Source organism: Dromiciops gliroides, chromosome 1, assembly GCF_019393635.1.
Source record: "Dromiciops gliroides isolate mDroGli1 chromosome 1, mDroGli1.pri, whole genome shotgun sequence".
Lineage (NCBI taxonomy): Eukaryota > Metazoa > Chordata > Mammalia > Microbiotheria > Microbiotheriidae > Dromiciops > Dromiciops gliroides.
In genome coordinates this window covers 430,548,195-430,572,910 of record NC_057861.1, presented here as the reverse complement: position 1 = coordinate 430,572,910, position 24,716 = coordinate 430,548,195, and the positions used below count along the sequence as shown (strand labels likewise).

Below are 24,716 nucleotides of genomic sequence, written 5' to 3'. Positions count from 1 at the left end.
GCAATACAATGGTCCAAGATAATTCCAAAGGACTCATGATAGAAAAATGTTCTCCAAATCCAGAAAAAAAGAACTGTAGAATCTAGATGCAGATTAAACCATACTATTTCTACTTTGTTTTTCTTTTTTGAGGTTTTCCTTTTTACTCTGATTCTTCCTTCACAGCATGACTAATGCAGAAATATGTTTAATGTGTTTGTAAATATATAACCTATATCGGATTGCTTGCTGTCTTGGGGAGGGGGGAGGGAGGGAGAAAAATTTGAAACAAATTTATAAAATTTGTTATATAAAAACAAATGTTGAAAACTATCTCTACATGTAACTAGAAAATAATAAAATACTTTTATGATTACAAAACCCCCCCCAACAGACTATTAGTCAAATAAAACTCTTCTGTAAAACAAAAAATAACAAGCATCTGTATCAGACCAACCCATTTATTTGGTACATTTTTTAAGTTAAGAAGAGGCAAAGAGATGCAACTACATAAAGAAAAATGAATCACATTCTCACACTACTTGAACACACAGCAGTGGCCAACCATAATAAAATGTAGAATGGACCCCAGTGTTTAATGAAAAAAAAAATCATTCAGTATTGAGAAACATTTTAAGCTTCTAACTTCACTGAATCCAGAACTGAACGTGCTTCTTTAAATTCTTCAGATTCTTCCAAGTCTTTTTCATTTTCCTAAAATGAAATAAAAAATGATTTTTTCAATTAAATTAAATTCAACAAGCATTAAATCCAACTATAGGCCATCTGACATGCAATCCTAGCATTAACAACCATGAAGATCTTATAAATCAGAAGGACTTGACTAAGAGGTATCATGTAATATCTCTAAATATGGATCAATTCAGTCATGTCCCTTTCAAGATAGAGAAGAAATGACATGTTTTGTAGTTGGAATTATTGTATGAATCATTCTAATGATTTTTTTTTGCATACCATATCCTTACTAAAATAATTATGACATTGTCAGAAATTAAATAAGGCATTAATTATTTAAATAAACTTTCATAAAACATCGTTAAAATCCCATTATTTGGAATATAAAATGCATTTCATATGATATAAAAGGTAAATTATTACTTTAATTAATTTCTGTTATTTTAGGTGAAATAGTATTACTTTTATCATCTGACCACATTTTTAGAACTTTAAGAACATTTACAGACCTGGTGCAAATGTTTAATGTTCATGACAAAATGCTCATGTCTTTATGCTGCAGCAAAATAAACCAGTTACTACACTGGTATTGGAAATGGATACACTCTTCTACTTACAGTGTTGGTTGGGAAAGTTATCTTCCTACTTGTTTGGACTTTTTTATTCATTTTTTCCTGATACTTACCTTCAAAGAATGCTTAGCAATTACATGGCATGATACCAGGTGACAATATCATGCCAGTCTTCTACATCTGTATAAATTCCAAGTGGTGGTTTGTTTTTTAAATTTAAATGTAGACAAAGGAAAGAATGTATGGCCAATCAGAAATATGTTGAAGATTGTAATAGTGAATTACTGGGGAGGAGAAACAAAGTGAATAGAAATTTGCTCTAAGTTTTCATGTATTAAAAAAATGCAGGTAATTTACTTAACTAGGACTGGCTTTGTTTCCTAAACTTCTCTATTATTTTACACCAAGTCTTTATCCTCTTTGAGGATACTGATGTTTTGGATGACATGTACAATGTATATCCCAAGACAATATTTGTAAGCAGTTTTAAAGAATCACTCTCTTGGGTTACTGCTTCATGACAGCAAATACATTTTCTAGGAATTAAGAGGTTAATGAGTATACTCTGTAATCTAAAACAGTATTTTAATATGGTAGCTATGCTTCATTTTTATGCCTCTGTTTCAAAATAACCTCTTCTGTCTGGCTACCAATAATTCAGGTCTTTCTCCTTTATAATAGTTTTAAAGATTCTTGAAAGGTTTATGTCGACAAATGATATAGAGCTGGAGAAAATTATTTGTCTAATAATACAGGAAAATTTGGAAACTTTACCACATGTAGAGCCAAGCTCAATACAATATATATTCAAGGCAAATGAAGTCTACAGTTTCCGTTCATTCATTCATTCATCTATCTATCTGTCTATCCATCCATCCATCCATCCATCCATCCATCCATCCATCCATCCATCTATCTATCTATCTATCTATCTATCTATCTATCTATCTATCTATCTATCTATCTATCTATCTATCTATCCATCCATCCATCCATCCATCCATCCATCTATCTATCTATCAATCATCTACCTACCTACCCTACTTATCTGCCTAAACCTCTCATGAAATGAAAAATTAGTGGTAAGTCTTAGATAAAATTTTTAAAGACTGCTTTGAAAAAATTATGTGGGGCAGCTAGGTGGCGCAGTGGATAGAGCACTGGCCCTGGAGTCAGGAGTTCAAATCCAGCCTCAGACACTTAACACTTACTAGCTGTGTGACCCTGGGCAAGTCACTTAACCCCAACTGCCTCACTTAAAAAAATTTATGTAAGAAAATAATATTTCAGGATGACAGCTATGTAGTTACTAATTAACTTTAGGTAAAGAAACAAATAGAAGTAGTGTTGCATAATGGATGGACTTGGAGACTTGGATTCAAATTCCAGTTTTGCCATACCAGCTATGTGAACCAGGGCAAGTCACTTAATCTTTCTGTGGAATAGGTAAGTCTTTAAGATTTTAAGATGCAAAACAGCTGCTGATCTGCTTTGGTAGAAGGTGTTTGCCCACCAGAGTTTCCTATATGGAACTGATCATATATCTGGATTTTAAAAAGAAAAGCCAATACAAAGATGGGGTCAGCAGATGGGAGATTAGAATTCATCATGGAATTTACTAATTAATGAAAGAATCGTGTAGATTTTTTTGTCCCTTGTGAATATTTTCGCAATGCTTGAAATTTCCTGTGTAGAGAAAACTGGAAAAGAATGAAATACAAACTGCTTGTAGCTAATTCGTCAAGTCTCACAATTTGGGGAACAGTTTCTCCCCTTGAATCAGGAGGCATTAACACCTGCACACATGCTCAAATTGCTTTTAGTCTAGATCCAAAAACTTTTGAGTAGGGGACAAGAGGGATTCCTATTAAGCTTTAGATCTCATATTGCTTACTATCCGGGTCTGAAAAAATCTGGATTCTTCAAAAAAAGTTCCATATTCATGTTGGACATTTGGGTACCTCAGATGAGTAGTCCATATTTATACTTTACGTGTAGAATAAAATACTTAAGCAGGAAGTGGATATAACCAAACAATCCAAAGAGTTGATAAAAGAAACGGATAGAAAGTGTAGCACAGCTGCGTCCTCTGACAGTTAGCTATCAATTCAAATTCACTTATATCTAACGAAGGGACAAACATGTTTGGAAATATTACTGCAGCTGATAACTAAGATTAGGAGCTATAATACAATTTTTACAATGTAATAATGTCACCATAATGCAACTGTATTGAAAATTGTTACTGATCTTCAGTAACACATATTGAGATTTCAGTCTTCAGTGTATTTGGTTGAAAAAGGCCTAAAATATAATAAACTACAATATGCCCTGTTTTACATACCAACAACTGTAGAAGATCAGATCGTGCAGCTTCCAATCTGCGTTGGCAATCTGGAATCATCATTCGAGATTCTTGCAAAATTTCTGTCTACAAATAATATTGTTAAATACTTTTTAAAATTCAGGTATCTCAGAATACATTTATTATATTCATAACCTTTAGTAAATATGTAGACATTTTAGAGAAATTAAAAATTGTTAGAGCTTTTAAATTTGAGTAAGTCAACAAACAATATTCTACTTCCTCTTCAACAAGAAACTGCTTAAAATACCTACATTTGTCAAAATGGCATAAGAAAAACTTGATTGACATTATTTACAGCTTACCATAAAATTTTTAAAATTGAGTTAAATAAATGAAGCATTTCTGTATTTGCCCTTTTCCATGTTAAGTGAAAATTAACAACTAAAAGCTTTCCAAAGCATTTTAGTTTAAAAAGGCTATTTAAAAGAAACTATTTCCCCTGCTGTCACAAAGCACCTTCATCCAAAATGGGATCAGCTGGTTACATAAATATCTCCTGCATCTTTTGAGTAATAAAGAAAAACAGTGTTCAGATAATACCACATAGAGATAATTACTGCATGAAAAAAGTTATTGAGTTATTGATCACATCGTGTGCACACGGCAGGAGGTTCTCCCTGAAAGACAAAGGTAAAGAAAAATGAAAAGCCAAGACCAGCAGGTTCATATTTTTGATGCTTATCATGCATAAAAAGTTATTACTTATCCTTGTGCTTCATTTTAGGAAAGAGATTATTCTCACCATGCAGTTTGAGTCAAATTACCAACCTGGCACCCCTCTGAACCTGAACACTTGGCCATTCCAACTGAAAACACTACAGAATTAAACACAGGAATACTGATTCTGGGGCATATTTTTTTCTGGAATCAAAATCCATTGTTCAAAGCTGGTTGTGCGAAGTGTAGTACAATGAAGCAAATCATAGTAGAAGAAAAAATAATCAAATCTATGAGTGTGAAACTCAATCAGTAGGACAGATACATGATTACAAGACAGTACTTTTCTTAAAATGGCACAACATTCTTTTATGTGGGAGTTGTTTTTTCCTTAATTTATATTAAGAGGAACCAATATTGTGGCCCTACTATGAGCAAAGCCCTGTTGTGCTAAATCCTAGGCACTGTTGCAAAAGCAACTTAAAAATCTTTTAAAACAAGTAATTATCTTTTTTTTTCAAATGGACTGAAATGTGAACTTTTAAGAAGTTTAAATTTCTATTTCTCTTGTGGCTTGAACTGATTAAGAAATAAATGGCCACTTATCCTCTTAGAAAACTGAAAGGCAAATAAGGAAAAATTTAAATTATACTGTACTTCAAAATACATTTACTTTTTAACAAATATTTTCATAGTTCTAGCTCCTTTTGCTAAGAACAGAAGATTTTTTAAAGATTCCAAATCTTTTCCTGTTTAGTAGTTTCTTTTATTACTTTTTCCCCTGCAGATTACTGTATTTACAACTCATTTTCTTCTGTAGCAATGGACAGTATAAATAAATGTGATTGTCAAACGTAAGATTGTAATTTTACCCCATTACTAATCATAACAAGGGTCAGAAAAGCAGTATTCTTCAGTTTATTATCATAAAAAACTGAATACCTATCGCATGTCTTCAGGTAGTCGAAATATTTTTTTAAGTTAGTAGGATATGCATCTTATTAACAAATATCCCACATTTCCTTTGTTATTAATAGCTGCACACGAAAACTGTAGAATTAAACTAAATGGATAGAAAAGGCAGCACAAAAAGTATAAGGCTTTAAGAATCGACATTACTGTTTTGGAATATATTCTAAGGAACAAAGAAAATGGAAGTGCCATGGAAAATGGTGAAATAAAATTAAAAACAAAACCTCTTTGTCAGGGAGTAGGAGTTCTCAAGTAGCTGATTTCACTGAATTCAATCAACAATCAAATCAACAAGAGATTAAGTTACTAACATACACAGGCAGTCACTGAGATAGATATCTGGGCATGAAGGATATAAGGTGTTGTTTGTCCTTTGTTTTCAAAGAGGGCCATGACATCAGGGTGATGTCATGACTTGCAGTGAATTGGACTTATGTGAGGGAGGACTGTGCAAAGCAACCAGTATCACTCTCTCTTCCAGAGTCATCTGGGCCCAGTGGCAAGATATATATATATATATATATATATATATATATATATATATATATATATATATATAGATATATATAGATATATATATATATCAGGACTACTGGAGATGGCCCTAGATGTTTAAGGCAATTGGGGTTGTGACTTGCCTAGGGTCACATAGCTAGTTAATGTCTAAGGTGAGATTTGAACTCAGGTCCTCCCAATTTCAGGCCAGTACCCTATCCACTAGGCCACCTACCTGCCCTGGGGCTATAAGTACAAAGAATGAAACAAGCCCTACTCACAGGGAGCTTATACTCTAATGGAGACAAGTAATATACAAATATATACAGTATAAATTTCAAGTTAAGAAATATAAATATATGCAAAGTAATTAAATATAAGTTAGTTTGGAGGGGAGGAGAGATTAGGAAAGGCTAAATGCAGAAAATAGTATTTGAGATGTTCCTTAAAGGAATGGAAGGACTTTATGAGGTGAGAAAGGTGAGGAGATGCATTTTAGGCCTGGGAAATAGCCAGCACAAAGAGACAGAAGTTGTGTTGTTGCCTTTGAGGCAAAGAAAGGCTATTTGGGTTAATTTGAAGAAGGCAGAAAGGGGAATCATATCCAATAAGGCTACATGTGTGGCACTGCCTGGCTTCCCACAAGATGCCCCTCCCAGGACAAGCTCAACACTTCTAATCATTGAAGCCCTGATTGTCACCAACTCCCTCAGGCTCCTTTCCCCTCTGATTAGAGGGCTGGAGGGTAGAGTACCAAACTCTTCCCAATATTTTCCATTATAGAGGGCAGAACCTGGATTCTCAAGATCATTCTACTTTATATTTCTTTGCTAAGTCTGGTTTCAGTTCCAAGGAAAACTCTGTACCTCCTGATGCTTCCTCCCCAATCCTTTCTTGCCTCCTTTTGGGGGTGTCTCCCCCACACCCCAACAGATTATAAACTCCCAGAGGGCAGGGAATGTCTTTATTATTATTCATCTAATCCAGGCTGCACATGACTTTAAGAGACACCGAGGGGTTTGCATTTTACCCTAGAGGCAACAGAGAGTTACAGGAGTTGATTGGGTAGTGGAGTCACATAGTCAGATCTGTGTTTAAGGTAAATCACTTTTGGCTACAGTGTGTAGGATGGATTGTAGTAGTAGTAAATGATATGAATCAGGGAGATCAATAAGAAGGTTGTTGCAATAATCTAGAAATGATGAGGGCATGAACTAAGGTGGCAGCAGAAAAGGGGTAAGAGCTAAGAAATGTTATGAAGGCAAAAATGAAAAGATTAAGCAACTGGGGGATGGTGAAGAGTACAGGATGATGCTGAGATTAATAATCTGGGATTAAGCAAAACTGCTATTAATTCAAGAAGGTTCAAATAACTTGCACTTCCAGATGTCCAGTTTTACTCCAGCTCCCCAAATCTCAGGCCATATACTTTCAGCCTAAATTGAAGAAGATAACACTACAACTGAAAGCTGACTAACCCAGAGATCATTTGTGGGAAGATGTGATTATACCCCTGTGCCATAGTCAGTGAATGGCTATAGCACATTCCCAAGGGCAAAACTAACAGCTCCATGAACCACAACTTCGACATCTTCTTGCACTTATGGCACATTATGTTTCTAGAAAATGTGCTGCAATTCTCCCACGGAGACAAAGGAACAAATGGGGGTTCCTCTTGTGACCAAAGGATTGATGCCCAACTTTCTATGTAAATCATAACAAATACACATTTACCCAAGTACAAATAACCACAAAGTTCACAGATTTCACATTATCTAAATTTTTATTACTATTTTTTGTTTTTATATCTCCCTTATTTCCAGATATATCTCTCCTCTGTCTTTTACTCATTGAGTCTTCCTTTATAACAAAGTTAAAAGAGAGGATAAAAAAGCAAGTCACCAAACTAATCTATATAAGTCTGATATTCTATACAATATATATCCATAGTCTTCACATCTGTAGGTGTGAAGGCAGGAATGTACATTTCAAATCTGTCTTCTGGACCAAGACTGGTCATTATAATTACACAGAATTCAGCTTTCATATTTTGTTCTTCCAACTTTACTTTTTTATCCCCCTCTCAGAACCAAAAGCAGAAAAGCAGAAATAGTAAACACATCCTTTTCAGATCATAATGTAATAAAAATTACATTCAATAATGGACAATTGAAACAGATTAAAAATTAATTGGAAATTAAATAATCTAATTCTAAAAATAAGTGGGCCAAAGAACAAATCATAGAAACAATTGGTAATTTCATTAAAGAAAATTACTACAATAAGACAACATATCAAAATTTATGGGATACAGCTGAAGCGGTACTAAGGGGAAAATTTATATCTCTAATTGTTTACATCAAAAAAATAGAGAAAAAGCAGAACGATGAATTGGCGTGTAACTAAAAAAACTAGAAAATGAACAAATTAAAAATCCCCAATTAAGCACCAAATTGGAAATCCTGAAAATCAAAGGCAAGATTAATAAAATTAAAAGTAAGAAAACAAAACCATTGAACTAATACATAAAACTAGAAGAACTAATAAATAAAACTGACTTTTTGGGGAAAATAGATAAACTATTGGTTAATTTGATTTAAAAAAGGAAAGAAGAAAACCAAATTACTAGTATCTAGAAGGAAAGAGGTAAACACCACCAATGAAAATGAAATTAAGACAACTGTTAGGAGTATTTTGTCCAATTATATGCCAATGAATTTGACAATCTGAATGGAATGGATGAATACTTACAAAAATATAAATCACCTAGATTAACAGAAGAAGAAATAAAATACTTAAATAATCCACTCTTAGAAAAAGAAATTGAGGGGCAGCTAGGTAGCGCAGTGGATAGAGCACAGGCCCTGGATTCAGGAGGACTTGAATTCAAATCCAGCCTCAGACACTTAATACTTACTAGTTGTGTGACCCTGAGCAAGTCACTTAACCCCAATTGCCCCACCAAAAAAAAAAAAAAGAAAGAAAGAAAAAAGAAATTGAACAAGCCATCAATGAACTTACTAAGAAAAAATCCCCAGGATCAGATGGATTCACAGATGAATTCTACCAAACATTTAAAGAACGATTAATCCCATATATAAACTCTTTGGGAAAATAGGTATAGAAGGAGTGTAACCAAATTCTTTTTATGAGATAAATATGGTGCTGACAGCCAAAGCAGGAAGAACCAAAACAGAGAAAGAAAATTATAGACCAATTTCCCTCATGAATTTTGATGCAAAAATTTTAAACAAAATACTAGCAAAGAAATTACAGCAATATATCACAAGGATCATACATTATGACCAAGTGGGATTTACACTGGGAATGCAGGGCTGGTTTACTATTAGGAAAAATATCAGCATAATTGGCCATATCAATAACAAACCCAAAAGAAATCATATGATTATCTCAACAGATGCAGAAAAAGTCTTTGACAAAATACAGCACCCATTCCTATTAAAAACACTAGATGCAAAAAAGGGGGGGGGGGGAAGCTAGGTGGTGCAGTGGATAAAACATGGGCCCTGGATTCAGGAGGACCTGAGTTCAAATCTAGCCTCAGACACTTGACATGTACTAGCTGTCTGACTCTGGGCAAGTCACTTTAACCCTCACTGCCCGGCAAAAAACAAACAAAAAAACCAAAACCAAAACAAACCAAAACACTAGAGAACATAGGAATAAATGTAGCTGACCTTAAAATAAGTACTATTTATCTAAAACCATCAGCAAGCATTATTTGTAATGGGGATAAGATAGAAGCATTCCCAATATAATCAGGGAAGCAAGGATGCCCATTATCATTTCTATTATTTTAATATTGTACTAGAAATGTTAGCTATAGCAATAAGAGGGGAAAAAAGAAAGTAAAGGAATTAGGATAGTTGATGAGTAAACAAAACTTGCAGATGATATTATACTTAAAAAATCCTAGGGAATCCACTAAAAAACTACTTGAAATTATTATCTTTAGCAAAGTTGCAGGATATAAAATAAACCCATAGAAATCATCAGCATTTAAAATTATTACCCAAAAAGTCCAGCAGCAACAGATAGAGAAAATCCTACCAAAATTAATCTATTTATTTAGCACCATTACAATCAAACTATTAAAAATATTTTATAGGGCAGCTGGGTGGCACAGTGGATAAAGCACCAGCCCTGGATACCAGAGGACCTGGGTTCAAATCCAGCCTCAGACCCCTGACATTTACTAGCTGTGTGACCCTGGGTAAGTCACTTAACCTTCATTGCCCTGCCCCGCCCCCCCCCAATTTTTTATAGATATAGAAAAAATAATGACAAAATTAATCTGCGAGAACAAAAGCTCAAGGATATCAAGGGAATCAATGAAAAAAAAATAAAAGAAGGTGGTCTAGCAGTACCACATCTCAAAATGTTTTATAAAGCACTAATTATCAAAACAATCTGGTACTGGCTAAGAAATAGTGTGATGGATCAGTGGAATAGAATAGGTATGAATTGCACTATAATAAATGACTATAGCAAGCTAGTATATGATAAACACAAAGATCAAAGCTTTTGGGAAAAAAACTCATTATCTGACAAAAATTATTGGGAAAACTGGAAAATGGTATGGCAAGAAACTAGGTACAGACTAACATTTTACACTGTATACCAAAATTAGGTTAAAAGGGATGGATCATAAGGAGAGGAGAGTGAAGAGGGCTATTAAAAAAAAAAATCAATAAAAAATGTCTAAAAAGAGACCAGAAAATCTGTGATATCTTTTTGTACCTATTCCTCAAAAAAAAAAAAAAAAAAAAGAACGAAAATCAGTGTAGGTTTAGTATCCCAACAAACTAGCAGGGCATATACTACCTTTTTTTTAAAAAAAAATTTATTTATTTTTTGAGGCAGTTGGGGTTAAGTGGCTTGCCCAGGGTCACACAGCTAGTAAGTGTTAAGTGTCTGAGGCCGGATTTGAACTCAGGTACTCCTGAATCCAGGGCCGGTGCTTTATCTACTGCGCCACCTAGCTGCCCCCCATATACTACTTTCAAAGGTAAAACTGGTTTAATCTTGATTTCCAAAAACAGTACTCTATACCACTGGTAGTGGGTTATAGACCACTTTGTTAGAACAACAACAAAAAATTCTTATTTATCTAACAACCTGGTCCCACTTACCATAACAAAAATATGATCAAAGAAATTAAATTTCCAAATAATAAGTTTATTTTTAACCTCAGTAAACAGTGTATATATTTTTAAAGTATATTCTCTTCTGGTGGGGTTTAGTGTTGAAACAAATCTATTCTAGAAAATATCTTTTAAAATGCTCTATGTATGTGCCTTGCATTTGGGAGAATCCTAGACCAAAGGGACCATTTTTGTGAAACAGAGAATCGCTGTCTAGACCAAATCACAAAGACTTTTTTTCTGATGCCTATGGAGATGTTCTCTCATGGAGATTACCTTTTCAATTCATTAGGTAAAGTATCCATGTGAAATAAGATTAAAACCTAGCAGATGATTAAAAATTTTATTGGTTTCCATGTAAGCCAATATAGTTAAAACTGATGCTGCTAAATAGAGATTACATGTGCTTAAGGAAAATCCCCATGGATTACAACATATCAAGCAGGAGGAAATCTTAAATTCCTTTCAATTTTACTGTTAATTGTATGTGGAGTCTTAAAAAGTTTATAGATTCGATCTTATAATTTTTCCTTTCAAAGTGTTTTTTTAAAAAAAACAAGTAACTAAATATTAATTTTTAAAATGTTATTTTCCAATTTAATTGAAAATTGACTAGATACTAACTTTTATTAAAAATGCAAAATTTAAAAATAGTATTTTCCATGCTACTTTGATGGTAAAACATCACTATTTTTTTAGCTCTATCATTAGTATGGTATAATAGAAAATACGCTAGATTTGGAGTCGGAATACTAAATGTACCTTATTAGCTATGTAATTTGAGTAAGTCACTTTAACACTCCTCATCATCTTTACTTTAAATGAAAGAATTAGATTAAATTACATCTAAGTAAGATTCCTTCTAAGGAATCTTAGTTCTTTCTAAGAACCTTCTAAGGAAGCTTGTAAGTCTATGATCCACTAACCAAAAGTATTAAGTGCTTGGAATTATGCTAGATCTGGGTTTAAATCTCAACTCTAATATTTATGTGTGATCAAAACAAAGTCACTTAACTACTCTAAGCATGATTCCTAATATGTAAACACAGTTAATAAATACATCTATGATCCTAGAAATAAAATCTATAATCCTATAAATGTAAAACAATATTTATTACTATTATTATTGTTAGTCACTATAGAAAGGGAATTAAGTATAGTATTAGTCTTCTAGATCCTTATAACTAAAAAGACAATAATTATGAAAATGGAGATCTTAATAAACAAAATGAATGAACTAGACTGGACTGATCAAATGAAGCACAACACTGAGTGTGTCTAAAAGTAGGAAAATAGGAGTTTTGGGGATAAAGTGCTATTTTTCTAATCAGTAAAGGGGTTAGGTAGTCCAAAACAACTGTTACCTAAACAAGATTCTGGACAGACCCAACATCATCTGTTCTGATGTAGACTTATCTGGATATTTAATTTTTTAAATTAAGCTTCACTGAGTGATAATGATGTTGTCCAGGTAGTTTCATGTTGCTTCTGAAACTTAACTCTTCTCTTCTAAAGTCGTATGAATAGATGCTCAATTTTAGGAAGAAAGTTAACAAGGCTATTTTAAACATTTTGCCAGATGTCTTTTCTTTTGTGTAAATCAGATAAAGCAGTATGATTATTTTATCAAGTTAACCATGAATATGGAGTAGTTTACATATTTTGCAGTTCCCTCAATCTTCAGCAGTGGCAAAGTACTATTAAATACTACTGAAGTCAACAAACCCATATATTATTAACCTGTAAAATTTGTACAGAAAGAGACATTTTTTTTCTACAAGTTCTATTAAGCCAAATAGGTAAGTAACTGTAATTTCTACTTAGTAACAATATAATTCTGTTGCTAACAATTTGTGACAAGGTAAGACTATATAGTATATTTACTATATACAAAAGTTTGATGAAGAAAGAGAGGGGAAGTGGAAAGGAAAGGAATAAACAAATACCTACTATGTGTCAGGTACTGTGCTTTACAAATGTTATCTCATTTGATTCTTACAACATTCTGAAATAGGAGCTATTATGACCCCATTAGAGAAAACTGAGACAGACAGAGGTTAAGTAACTTGCCCGGGGTCACACAGCTAGTAAATATCTAAGATTTGAACTCAGACCTTCCTGACTTGAGGCCCAGCACCTTATCCACTGTGTCACCTGGTGGCTGCCTCTGTGATCTTATAAAATATGGTTGTACCTTCTATCAATTCAGATCACTACCCATCCACACATACCACCCCATCTTGTGTGAGTCTTTTCTACATCTTCTCATAGATTCTCTAGGGAGGGTATATCCAGTATGCTGGGGATTTATCCTCTACATCTTTTTTTTTTTTACATATTTTATTTATTTATTTATTTATTTATTTTTAAATGTATGAGGTATTTTATTTTTTCCTTTACATGTAAAGATAGTTCTCAACTTTTGTTTATACATGCTTTACAATTTCAGATTTTTCTCCCTCCCTCCCCTCCCTCCCCCCTCCCCTAGACAGCAGGTAATCTGATATAGGTTATATCTATATCTCTATACATATACATATAGATATATAGATATATACACACACATATATATATACACATAATAACATTAATCCTATTTCTGCATTAATCCTGTTACAAGAGAAAGAATCAGAGCAGTGATGCAAAACCTCAAAATAGAAAAAAAAAACAACAAAAGCACCCAAAACAAAAGAAATAATATGGTTCAATCAGCATCTATACTCCACAGTTCTTTCTTTTTTTTCTTGGATTTGGAGATCCTCTTCTATCATGAGTTCCCTGGAACTCTTCTGTACCATTGCATTGGTGAGAAGAATATAGTCCATCACAGTAGGTCAACACTCAATGTTGATGATACTGTGTACATCCTCTACATCTTTTACAGAATACTAGTATCAGTGGGACACCTGAACTCTTATTTCTTGCCTGAGATGTATGACTGATTCTCATAGTCTTCATCCTACATTTCTCATGTGATATAATTTAGACCATTTCTGACTAATGCAAAGTATATGTCAACATGTCAATGGATTTATGTCACTAATGTGGGTATTCCAATCAGATGCATATATTTCAACCTATCCATACCTGTTCACCCTGGGTCACTACAGAGTATAAGACATTATGATTTTTCCTACTTCAGAACACACACACACACAAATATGGAGAGAAGGAATATCCTCCTATTGTAAAGATTCTACAATTATGTAACTAGATTTAAATGCCCCCATTGGCATTTTTCCAAAAATTTTTGTAAATAAAGACTTCCTTCTGCTTATTAATCAACATAAGCAACAGCTTATCCTAAATAATTCTGAGAATCAAAGATAAGTAGAGATGACTGTTAAACTCTTTTTTTGTTTTGTTTTGAGGGCAATGAGGGTTAAGTGACTTGCCCAAGAGCACACAGCTAGTAAAGTGTAAAGTGTCTGAGGTTGTACTCAAACTCAGGTCCTCCTGAATCCAAGGCTGGTGCTTTATTCACTGTGCCACCTAGCTGCCCCCTTTTGTTTTTGTTTGTTTTTCTTTTTATAAATTGTTAAAAATCATTTGGAATTTCATGTAGCATAATTTTTTTGGGAGGGGGGCAAGGCAATGAGGGGTTAAGTGACTTTCCCAGGGTCACACAGCTAGTAAGTGTCAAGTGTCTGAGGCCGCATTTGAACTCAGGTACTACTGAATTCAGGGCCCGTGCTTTATCCACTGCACCACCCAGCTGCCCCATGTAGCATAATTTTAAGTAATAAGTCCCTTATTATTTCCTGGAAGATAACCGGACCTTTCATTGCCAAAAATGGTTAGCCTGAGTAGAAAGTGTATGAGTATGATTTCCTACTTCCTCAACCCAGAAAAGGAAACACCATCAGATGCCATGCCATCAGATATAACCATTTACAGATTGAAAAAACATTCTAAGCAAGGAGGGGGAAATAACTCAAATTAATATTAATTGCCTAGTAGGGTGGTGCAACTTCACAACACTAAAATCCTTTAAAATGAAGCTACAAAAATGAAGGAAACTGGCAATTCTAAGGAATTATTAACAAAAAATTATTATTTGAAGGTATTTAGGGATATTGCCATCAATATGGTAACAATTTATATATATTGTTGGAGTTCTCTTTTCTTCTCTACTTTATACCTTAAAACTCTTCTCCCTTCTATTTTTCTTTTGCTTCAGTCTCTGAGAAAAAGGTATCTCTTCTCCTTACAGAGGTCAACCCCTCTACTTGTACTTTCATATCATCCCCTCCACCATCTCTTCATTTCCCTCCTTTGCCACTCTACCACCAACCTCTCTGGTTATCAAAAAAAGGTCAGGTTTTCCTGATCCTTAGAAAAAACTTTTCTTTGCCCACTGTCACCAATATTATTCAATATTGTATTAGAAATGCTAGCAAAAGTAGTAAGAGAAGAAAAAGAAATTGAAGGGACCAGAATGGGCAAGGAGGTAATAAAACTCTCTCTATTTGCAGATGATATGATGAAATACTCGGAAAATCCTAAAGATTGAATGAAAAAATTAGTAGGAACAATAATTTTTTGTCAAAGTAGAGGAATATAAAATAAACCCATATAAGTCCTCAGCATTTCTATATATCATTAACAAAACCCTACAAGAAGAGATAGGAAGAGATACCCCATTTAACATAACTATAGATGGTATAAAATACATGGGAGTATACCTACCAAAACAAAGCCGGGAACTACATGAACCTAATTACAGAATACTTTTTATACCTATCAGATTGGCTAAAATGATAGACGGGGAAAGCAACAAATGTTGGAGAGGGTGTGGGAAAATTGGGACACTAATTCACTTTTGGTGGAACTGTGAACTGATCTAATCATTTTGGAGAGCAACCTGGAATTATGTCTCCAAAGTTATGAAATGATACAACCTTTGACCTAGTAATACCACCATTACATCTGTTTCCCAAGGGGATTACAGGAAAAAGGAAAGAATCTACATGTTCTAAAATATTTATACCAGCTCTCTCTTGGTGGCAAAGAACTGGAAAAATTGAGGAGGAATGCCAGTGAATCAGGGAATAGCTAAACAAGTTATGGTACATGATTGTGATGGAATACTACTGTGCTTTAAGAAATGGTGAGCTGGTTGGTTTTAGAAAAAAATGGCAAAACTTCCATGAAATAATGAAAAGTGAAGAGAGAAGAACCAAAAGAATGTCGTACACAGTAACAGCAGTATTATTCTAAGAACAACTAAGTCATTTTGAGTATTCTCCTCAAATCAACTACAAAGGACCTATGAGGAAAGATGCTATCTACATCCAAGGACAAAAACTGACATAAGTATGTATAGTATGTTTTTACATACACACAGACATATATACATACACATATTAGTGTCTAATGGTAGCCTTCTCTAGGGTGGGTGGGAGGGGAAGGAAAAAAAAGTGCACAGCAAAGAAGAAAGAAGAAAGCACAGAAAAGGAGTATACCTTTGAAAACAATGTCTAGTATTTATTATGGAGTTTAAAAAAACAACAACAGTGTGAAATGGAAATTCATGGTTTTATACTGAATCCTATTTTTAATGTTGTGCTTTGTACATGGAAATGTTCTCTTTTGGGGGTCTTTTTGTATTTACGTTCCAAATGAATAAATATTAACAAAATTAAAAGAAAAAACTTCTCGAGCCTGTATCTCCCTCGTTACATTCTAAACATCTCCCTTCACTGTCAAACTCCTAGAACATCTAAATATGCTATCTCTTCTGCCCCTTAACAAGCACCCACTTCTCAAACCCTAGCCATCTGCCTTCACCTCACCTCACTATACTGAAACTGCTTCCTCAATGTGCTAATGACCTCTTAACTGAGCATCTTTTCTCAGTCCTTACCTTCCTTACCTTCTCTGCAACTTGTGATACTTTTAACAACTTCCTCTCCCTAGACCCTTTCTCCACCTTAGTTTCTATGACTCCATTCTCTCCTATTTCTCCTGAATGACCAGTCCTTCTCATGGTTTATTGTGCCTCTCCCTCTCACCAAGTCCAATGGATCTCACAAACTGCCACCACTCCCAGCTCTGGCCTAAATCCTCTTGTCTATGTTCTATCTCTTGGTAATGTCACATGCAGTGATAACTCCTAAAGCTATATATCCAATCTTGATTTTTCAAACTCTAGTTAGAATCATCAAATGCCTTCAGAGTAGTCTGTGAGCACTCTTCCCCAACCTGGCCCTAATCACTCTAATTCTGTCTTTGAACCTTTCTTGACTCTGTTCTCTTATTCCATCCATTCCCACCCCCACCCCCTCCATTCCATCCAATCAACTGCCAAGTCCTTCTGATTTTACTTCAATAAAGTATTGTTAGCAACTACCCTGCTCTCTCCATTCACATGGTCACCACCCTAGCATAGGTGTTCATCACCTCTCACCTTGAATATTGAAAGTTTCTTAAATGATCTCCCCATTTTCAGCTTCTCCCCCTCTTTAATCTGTCCTCCACACTGCGACCAAAATATCCAAGGTACAGGTCTGACTATGTTACTCCCCCACTCAAAAGCCTTCAATGGCTGCCTACTGTCATTGGATAAAATACCAGCTCCTCATACCTTGGCATTTAAGGCCATTAACAGTTCCAACCTACCTCTCCAATATTATCTTCTCTTTATAAATTCTATGTTTCTATTGGGCTGGACTATTAGCTGGTTCTCAAACTAAACATTCCATCTTTGGCCTCTATGTATTGGTGAAGGCTCAGAAATGCACTCTTTGCTCAACTCCACCATTCAGAATCTCCATTTTTCTTTAAACTTCCCTGATTCCCTAGGGCAGCTAGGTGGCACAGTGAATTGAGCACTGGCCCTGGATTCAGGAGGAACTGAGTTCAAATCCGGCCTCAGACATTTGACACTTAATAGCTGTGTGACCCTGGGCCAGTCACTGAACCCCAACTGCTTCACCAAAAAAACCCAACCAACCAAAAAAAAAAAAAAAAACAACAACAAAACTTCCCTGATTCCCTCTTGACATAACCTTTAGTTAATTATTTCTATTGTTATCCCCTAAGAAAAGTAAAAACTCCATAAAGGTAAGGATCGCCTTACTTTTGTTCTATATTCCTGCCTCTAGTATATCCCTTACACATTATAGGTGATCAATAAACATTTGTTGAATTGAAGTGAACATACCATGACAGTCTAAAAACTCTTTCCATTATCTCATCTGCAATTCTAATGGGGTCACCTTATTTACAGAAATTTGTGGTTATAAAATATTTTAATGCTATGTTCTTCACATCAGTTTTTGTTTGGGAAAACATTCATTAAGTTAAATACATATTTGATTCAATTAGGTTTTCCTTATATTTATTCAAAATAGAATTTTACCTGCTTCTTAATGGCATAGTTTTCACCATCTTCAGCTTTCATTTTTTCAACCTTTTCTTCTTGTTGTTTTGCTTCTTTTTCATACATCATTTTTTCTTTGGCCAACCTATAAATAAATCATATTTTCTTTATTTCATGAATTTTCTTTTTCCTAAAGAAAACTTTCATGGCTAGAAAAAAATTTTTGAAACATAACAAAAGAGACTCTTATTATTGATTTTTTTTGTGTGTGTTGTGGGACAATGAGGTTTGAATGACTTGCCCAGGGCCACACAGCTAGTAAGTGTCAAGTGTCTGAGGTCGGATTTGAACTCAGGTCCTCCTGAATCCAGGGCCATTGCTTTATCCACTCTACCACCTAGCTACCCCAAAACAAATTCTTAAAATACAAACCAATAACAGACAAAACTGTTTTGGGACGGTGGGAAGCAGAGTGGTCTATCGTGGCTGTTTCTGTAATCAGTAAGTTATTTGTACTTAAATTGTATATGACTGATTACAAAGCCATTAAAAAGTCTGAAATTTGAATTAAAAGTCTGTGTTCATTATACTTTAAAACTGTGATTTAATCCACCTGTGCACAGTATAATCCCTCATGACATAAAAGGATGTTACCAAAGTTACAGGAAGAAGTGTAGAGGCACAGAGGTTGAACATGGGATTGGGAGAAGGTGGTACTGCCTGTCTTCATTAGTGGCTATGATTGAGCATCTGGTGGAAAACCTCCTCAGTCTTAACTAGGATAGTCCTCGGATAATTGTGAAGTGAACAGAACCAGGAGAACATTGTACATAGTAACAATACTGTAATATGCTGATCAACTGTGAAAGACTTGGCCACTCTGATCAATACTATGATCCATGACAATTCCAAAGAACTCATGATGAAAAATGCTATCCACCTCCAGAGAGAGAGATCTGATGAACTAATTGCAAATTGAAATATAATGTTTTCATTTTATTTTTGGCAATACAACTAACATAGAATTATGTTCTGCATTTCACATGTATAACTGATCATACCACTTGTCTTCTCAAGGTGAGGAAGAGAAACTGGAGGGAGGAAAGAATTTGGAAAGAATTTTTTTTAATGTCAAAAATAAATATCTGGAAAAAATATACTGCTCTAAAAAGAAATAAAAATTAGCTGCAGACTCCCTCATCCAGTTCAGGACTTCAATGACTTATTCCAGGGGTTCTGAGAAGACCCCTCCTGGGATAAACAAATTGGGGTATATGGAAAATAGCAGAGGCAACTGTAGAAAGCTCTGGGAAGGATTACTCAGAACTATTCCCAGCAGCAGCCTATACCATCAACAAAGCTATAGCTACAGGAGTCCAGACAGAAAGTAGCCTTGGGGGAAGGGCAGGCAGGGGCAGAAATCTAGCATCCACTAGTAGCTGGAGTTCAGGAGCAGATTAAAGGCCATAGGCAAAATCCAGCTGAAGCAGCCCCTGTCTGAGGCAGGAGGCAAGTATGAGAGTAAATCAGCAGTCCTAGAGTCCTTTGAAGGAGGGACCCAGTCTGAGTCACTATGTTCAAGAATATCTACCATCAATATTAAGACAACAGATTGCCCTCACCATTCAGTTCTAGAGACTGACCCAAGCATAGCCCTGTTTCCTCCTGCCCCTGACCTAGGTAAAATGAATAAACCAAGGAAAACTGACTACCATGAGGACTACCTTGGTTTGAAAGATGCTTAAGGGGTAAACCCTGAGGAAAATGGGGATTCCAAAAGTCCAGATGAAGCTCAGAGAAAAAGAAGAAAATATCATGGCCATAGGGACTACAGGAGAGAAAATCTCAGGAGGCAGAAAGGTAAGGAAAACTGACTGGAAAACCTACTCAAGAAATTAAAAGCCTTGAGAATCAGAATGAGCCAGGAAGAAAACAACAATTCAAAAAGACAAAAAGAAACACTAAAAGAAAACCAAAAGATTGTTGGGGGGTGGGGGGGGGTGAGGGGGATGGAGAGCTGCACAAGGGATTGAAACAGAAGAAAACCTAAGACATAGTATATTTTTTAAAAAAAGACTTGGAAAACAGATCCAAGAGAAATAATCTAAGAATATTAGACTATCTTGAAAGTAATGATTGAAAAAAGTCTGGATAGCTTGATTACAAATAAAAACTACTCAAAACTCTTAGAACCAGAAGACAAAAAAGAAACAGAAAGAATCTACCAAATACCTCAGGAAAGAAACCTCTTAAAAACTCCCAGAAACATAACAATCAAATTCTGGAACTTCCAAATAAAAGAAAAAAAATGTTACAAGCAGTCAAAAACAAATCCAAGAACCAAGGGGCCAGAACAAGAGTTACACAACACTTAGTAGCTACAAACATAAAGAAAAGGAGAGCTTGTAATATGATATTACAAAAGGTAAAAGAAAAATTTTACAATTAAGGACAATCTATTTGGAAAAACTAAGTAAAATTCTACAGGAAAGAAAATGGGCCTTTAATGAAACTGAGAATTCCCAAGCATTCCTGATGTAGAAAACTAAACTAAATAGACCATCTAAAATGGAAATGTCACCAAGAGAAACCCAGAAAAGTATCCAAATATGTTTAATAAAAATGGAATATGTGGGGAATCTACTGTTTTCATATGAATAGGGGATATAAAACAAGTACCTTCTCAGAGCCCTAATATCATTAAAGGTTATAGAGAAAGGTAAAAATGATATAAGGTCTGTGGGTGATTTTTTTCTAGTGGTCCTATGAGAAGACAAAGATGAGAAGAGCAAGGAACTAAACCGAGGAAAAAAGGGGAAGTAAATCACTATGACAAGAAGTGCATAAGATAAAGACTATATACCCACAGAGGAAGGAGTGGGGAGAATAGGCATCGAATGAACTTCACTTTTATTTGAACCAGATAAAAGAAGTTTGAGTGTGTGTGTGTGTGTGTGTGTGTGTGTGTGTGTGTTTTAAAAACCCACAGATATTGCAACAGAAATATACATTAAATTCAAAAGGGAAATAGGAAGGAAAAGGGGCATGAGAGAGGTATAGAGGGGTCTAGGAGAAGGCAGGATAGGTGAGTCAATCAAAACAAATTTGAATGTTGGAGAGAGAAATATGAAGGGAAGATTAAAAGGAAAGAAGAAAGACAAAAACATGGGATCAGAGACAGGGTAAAGGCAAGAGGAAGGGTTGCAACGGAGAGAAAACAAGATGTTCAATTTAAGAAATCATAGGTGTCAGACATAACCTCCTTTTTACAACTTTCTTATTTGTAAAGAGGGGTGGGAGTAAAGAAAGGAAAAATTACAAGAGGAATAGATAGGGGGAAATACATCATTAACAATCATAACTGTGAATGTGAATGGGCCATAAAATGAATCTTAAACTTGAAAGACAAACACAATTGAAATACAAAGATTAAGTTATCTGGTTTGTTTTGGTTTTTCGGGGGAATGAAGGTTAAATGACTTGCCCAGGGTCACACAGCTAGTAAGTGTCAAGTGTGTGAGACCAGATTTGAACTCAGAGCCTCCTGAATCCAGGGCTGGTGCTTTATCCACTGTGCCACCTAGCTGCCCCCAAGATATCTGTTAAAATAAGGGGCTGGAGTAAAATCTATTACATTCCAACAAATTTAAAAAATCAGGTTTAACAATTATAATATCAAATGAGGTCATATTCTATATAGACATAATAAAAAGTAAGCAGTTAAATTATATTGTGTACCTAATAGCACAGAATCAAAATACTTAAAGAAAAATTGAATTGAATTGGGAGAAATAGTAAAACTAGAATAGTGATGAACCTTCATGTGCTCCAGACAGACTTAGAAAAATCTAACCAAAATACATACAATGAGTTAACAGCAATATTAAACATATAGTTAAGGAGGGTGTATATTTAGAAAAGTTAGATGTGATAGATTTCTGCAGAATATTAAATAGGAATAAAAAGGAATATACCTATTTCATCTGTGCCAATAAAAACCCCTCAAACAGGGGTAGCTAGGTGGCACAGTGGATAGAGCACTGGCCCTTGATTCAGGAGGACCTGAGTTCAAATCCAGCCTCAGACACTTGACATTTACTAGCTGTGTGACTCTGAGCAAGTCACTTAACCCCAATTGCCTCACCAAAACAAAACAAAAAAACCCACAAACAAATGCAGAAAAGCAGAATTATTAAATGCATCCTTTTCTGATTATAATGCAATAAAATGATATTCAATAAAGGGCCTTTATAGAATGGATTAAAAATTAATTGGAAAGTAAATAACCTAATGCTTTTTTAAAGTAATAAACATTTTTACTTATAGTTTTGAGTTCCAATTTTTATCCCTCTTTCCCTCCCTCCCCTCCCTGATGTGGTAAGCAATCAGATATAGGTTATACATGTACGATATGTAAAACATCACCACATTAGTCATTTTGTAACTTGAATAAAAGAAAAAAAATGAAAGTGAAAAATAGTATGCTTCAATCTGTGCTCCATCAATATCAGTTGTTCTGGGAAGGTGGATGGTATATTTCATCAATAGTCCTTTGGAACTATCTTGGATCAAGTCACTCCCAGTTCTTCATCAAGCAATATTGCTTTGCTGTCTCTGTGCACAACGTTCTCCTGGTTCTGCTCACAGACCTTTCTGAAATCATCTTGTTGTCATTTCTTATAGCACAATAATATTCCATCACTATCATATGCCACAGATTGTTTAGCCATTCTCCAACTGATGGGCATTCCTTTGATTTCCAATTCTTAGCCACCACAAAAAGAGCTTCTATAAATATGATTTTTCTTTTTGGGGATGTCTTTGGGATATAAAACTAGCAGTGATATTGCCAAATCAAAGGGTATGCACAGTCCTATAGTCTTTTGGGTATAGTAAATAATCTAATTTTAAAGAGGGGTAGGTCAAAGAACCAATCATAGAAACAATCAATAATTTCACTAAAGATAATGATAACAGTGAGACAAAATACCAAAATTTGTGGAATGTAGTCAAAGTAGGACTTATGGGAGTATTTATATCTCTATAAATACTTATATCATCAAAAAGGAGAGAGAAGATTAACAAATTAGGCATGCAACTTTAAAAAATCCTAGCAAACTAACCAATTAAAAACACCTAATCAAACATCAAAATGGAAATCCTTAAACTCAAAGGAAATTAATGAAAATTAAAGATAATAACTCCCCCCAATAAACTGATTTTTTAAAAGAAAGAAAATCAAATTACTAATATAAAAAATGAAAGAGGTGAATGCACCACCAGCCATAATCTAAATGGATGATTATCTATAAAAACATAAATTGGACAGATTGGCAGAACAGGAAATAGAATACTTACATAATCCTATCTTAAAAAAGAAATTGAACAAGCCATAAATGAACTCCCTAAATGGGGAAAAATAGGACCAGATGGATTTACATGTGAATTCTACCAAATATTTTTTAAAAACTTAATTCCAATACTACATAAACAATTTGAAAAAATAGCTGTAAAGAAGGGACCCAAACAAATTCCTTTTATGACACAAATATGGTCTTGTTACCTAAACAAGAAGAACCAAAACAGAGAAAGAAAACTATGAAGAAATTTCCCTAATGAATATTGATGCAAAATTTTAAAATAAAATACTAGCAAAGAGATTTACAATATATAACAGATTATACACTATGACCAGATTGGATTATACCAAGAATGCAGAACTGGTTCAATATTAGGAAAACTATAAGAATAACTGGCCATATAAAAAAAACAATCAATAAAAACCATATGATTATTTCAATAGATAGTAAAAAACTTTAACAAAATACCATTCTTGATTTTTTTTTAAAAAGAAAGCATAGGAAAATATGGCACTTTTCTTAAACTGATCAATAATATCTAAAATCAAGAGCAGCATTATCTGTAATCATCAGAAATATTAACTGTTCCTGTGTAAGCCAAGTCAACATAGTAAGAATGATCATACTATCTAAATTAATTTACTTATTTGGTGCCATACCAATCTAAACAACATATAGAGCTAGAAAAAAATAATAAAATTCAACCAAAGGAACAGAAGGTCAAGAATAGCAATGGAATCAATTGGGGGTGGGGGGACAGGTGAAAGAAGAGGGCCTAGCAGTATCAGATATCAAATTATACCACAAAGCTATAATTACCAAAACAATTTGGTACTAGATAACAAAGTGGTTGGTCAACAGAACAGATTAAGTACACAATTTAAAGCATAGTATAAATGAGCACAGTAACCTAGTGTTTGATAAACCAAAGATATCAGCCATTAGAGTAAGAACTCACCATGTGACAAAAACTATTGGGAAAACTGTAAAGTAGACTGGCAGAAACTGGACATAGACCAATATCTGACACTTTATACCAAGAACCAAAATGGGTATGTGATTTGGACATAAAGGATGATATCAAGCAAATTAATGGAGCATGGAAGAAATTACCTGTTAGATCTACAG

General features: G+C 34.4%; 1 protein-coding gene across 1 annotated transcript in view; it reads right to left on the bottom strand.

Annotated features, from left to right (window-relative positions):
• Positions 1-424: 424 nt before the first annotated feature.
• The window catches only part of TBCA (tubulin folding cofactor A), a 92,392-nt gene continuing 68,100 nt past the window's right edge, over positions 425-24,716 (bottom strand). The window contains exons 2-4 of the mRNA XM_043975543.1: positions 18,268-18,373; positions 3,592-3,678; positions 425-693 (exon numbers count right to left, since the gene is read on the bottom strand). Of these exons, the coding sequence (XP_043831478.1) occupies positions 613-693; positions 3,592-3,678; positions 18,268-18,373 (274 nt within the window). The 3' untranslated portion in view covers positions 425-612. The remainder of the gene's footprint in view (positions 694-3,591; positions 3,679-18,267; positions 18,374-24,716) is intronic.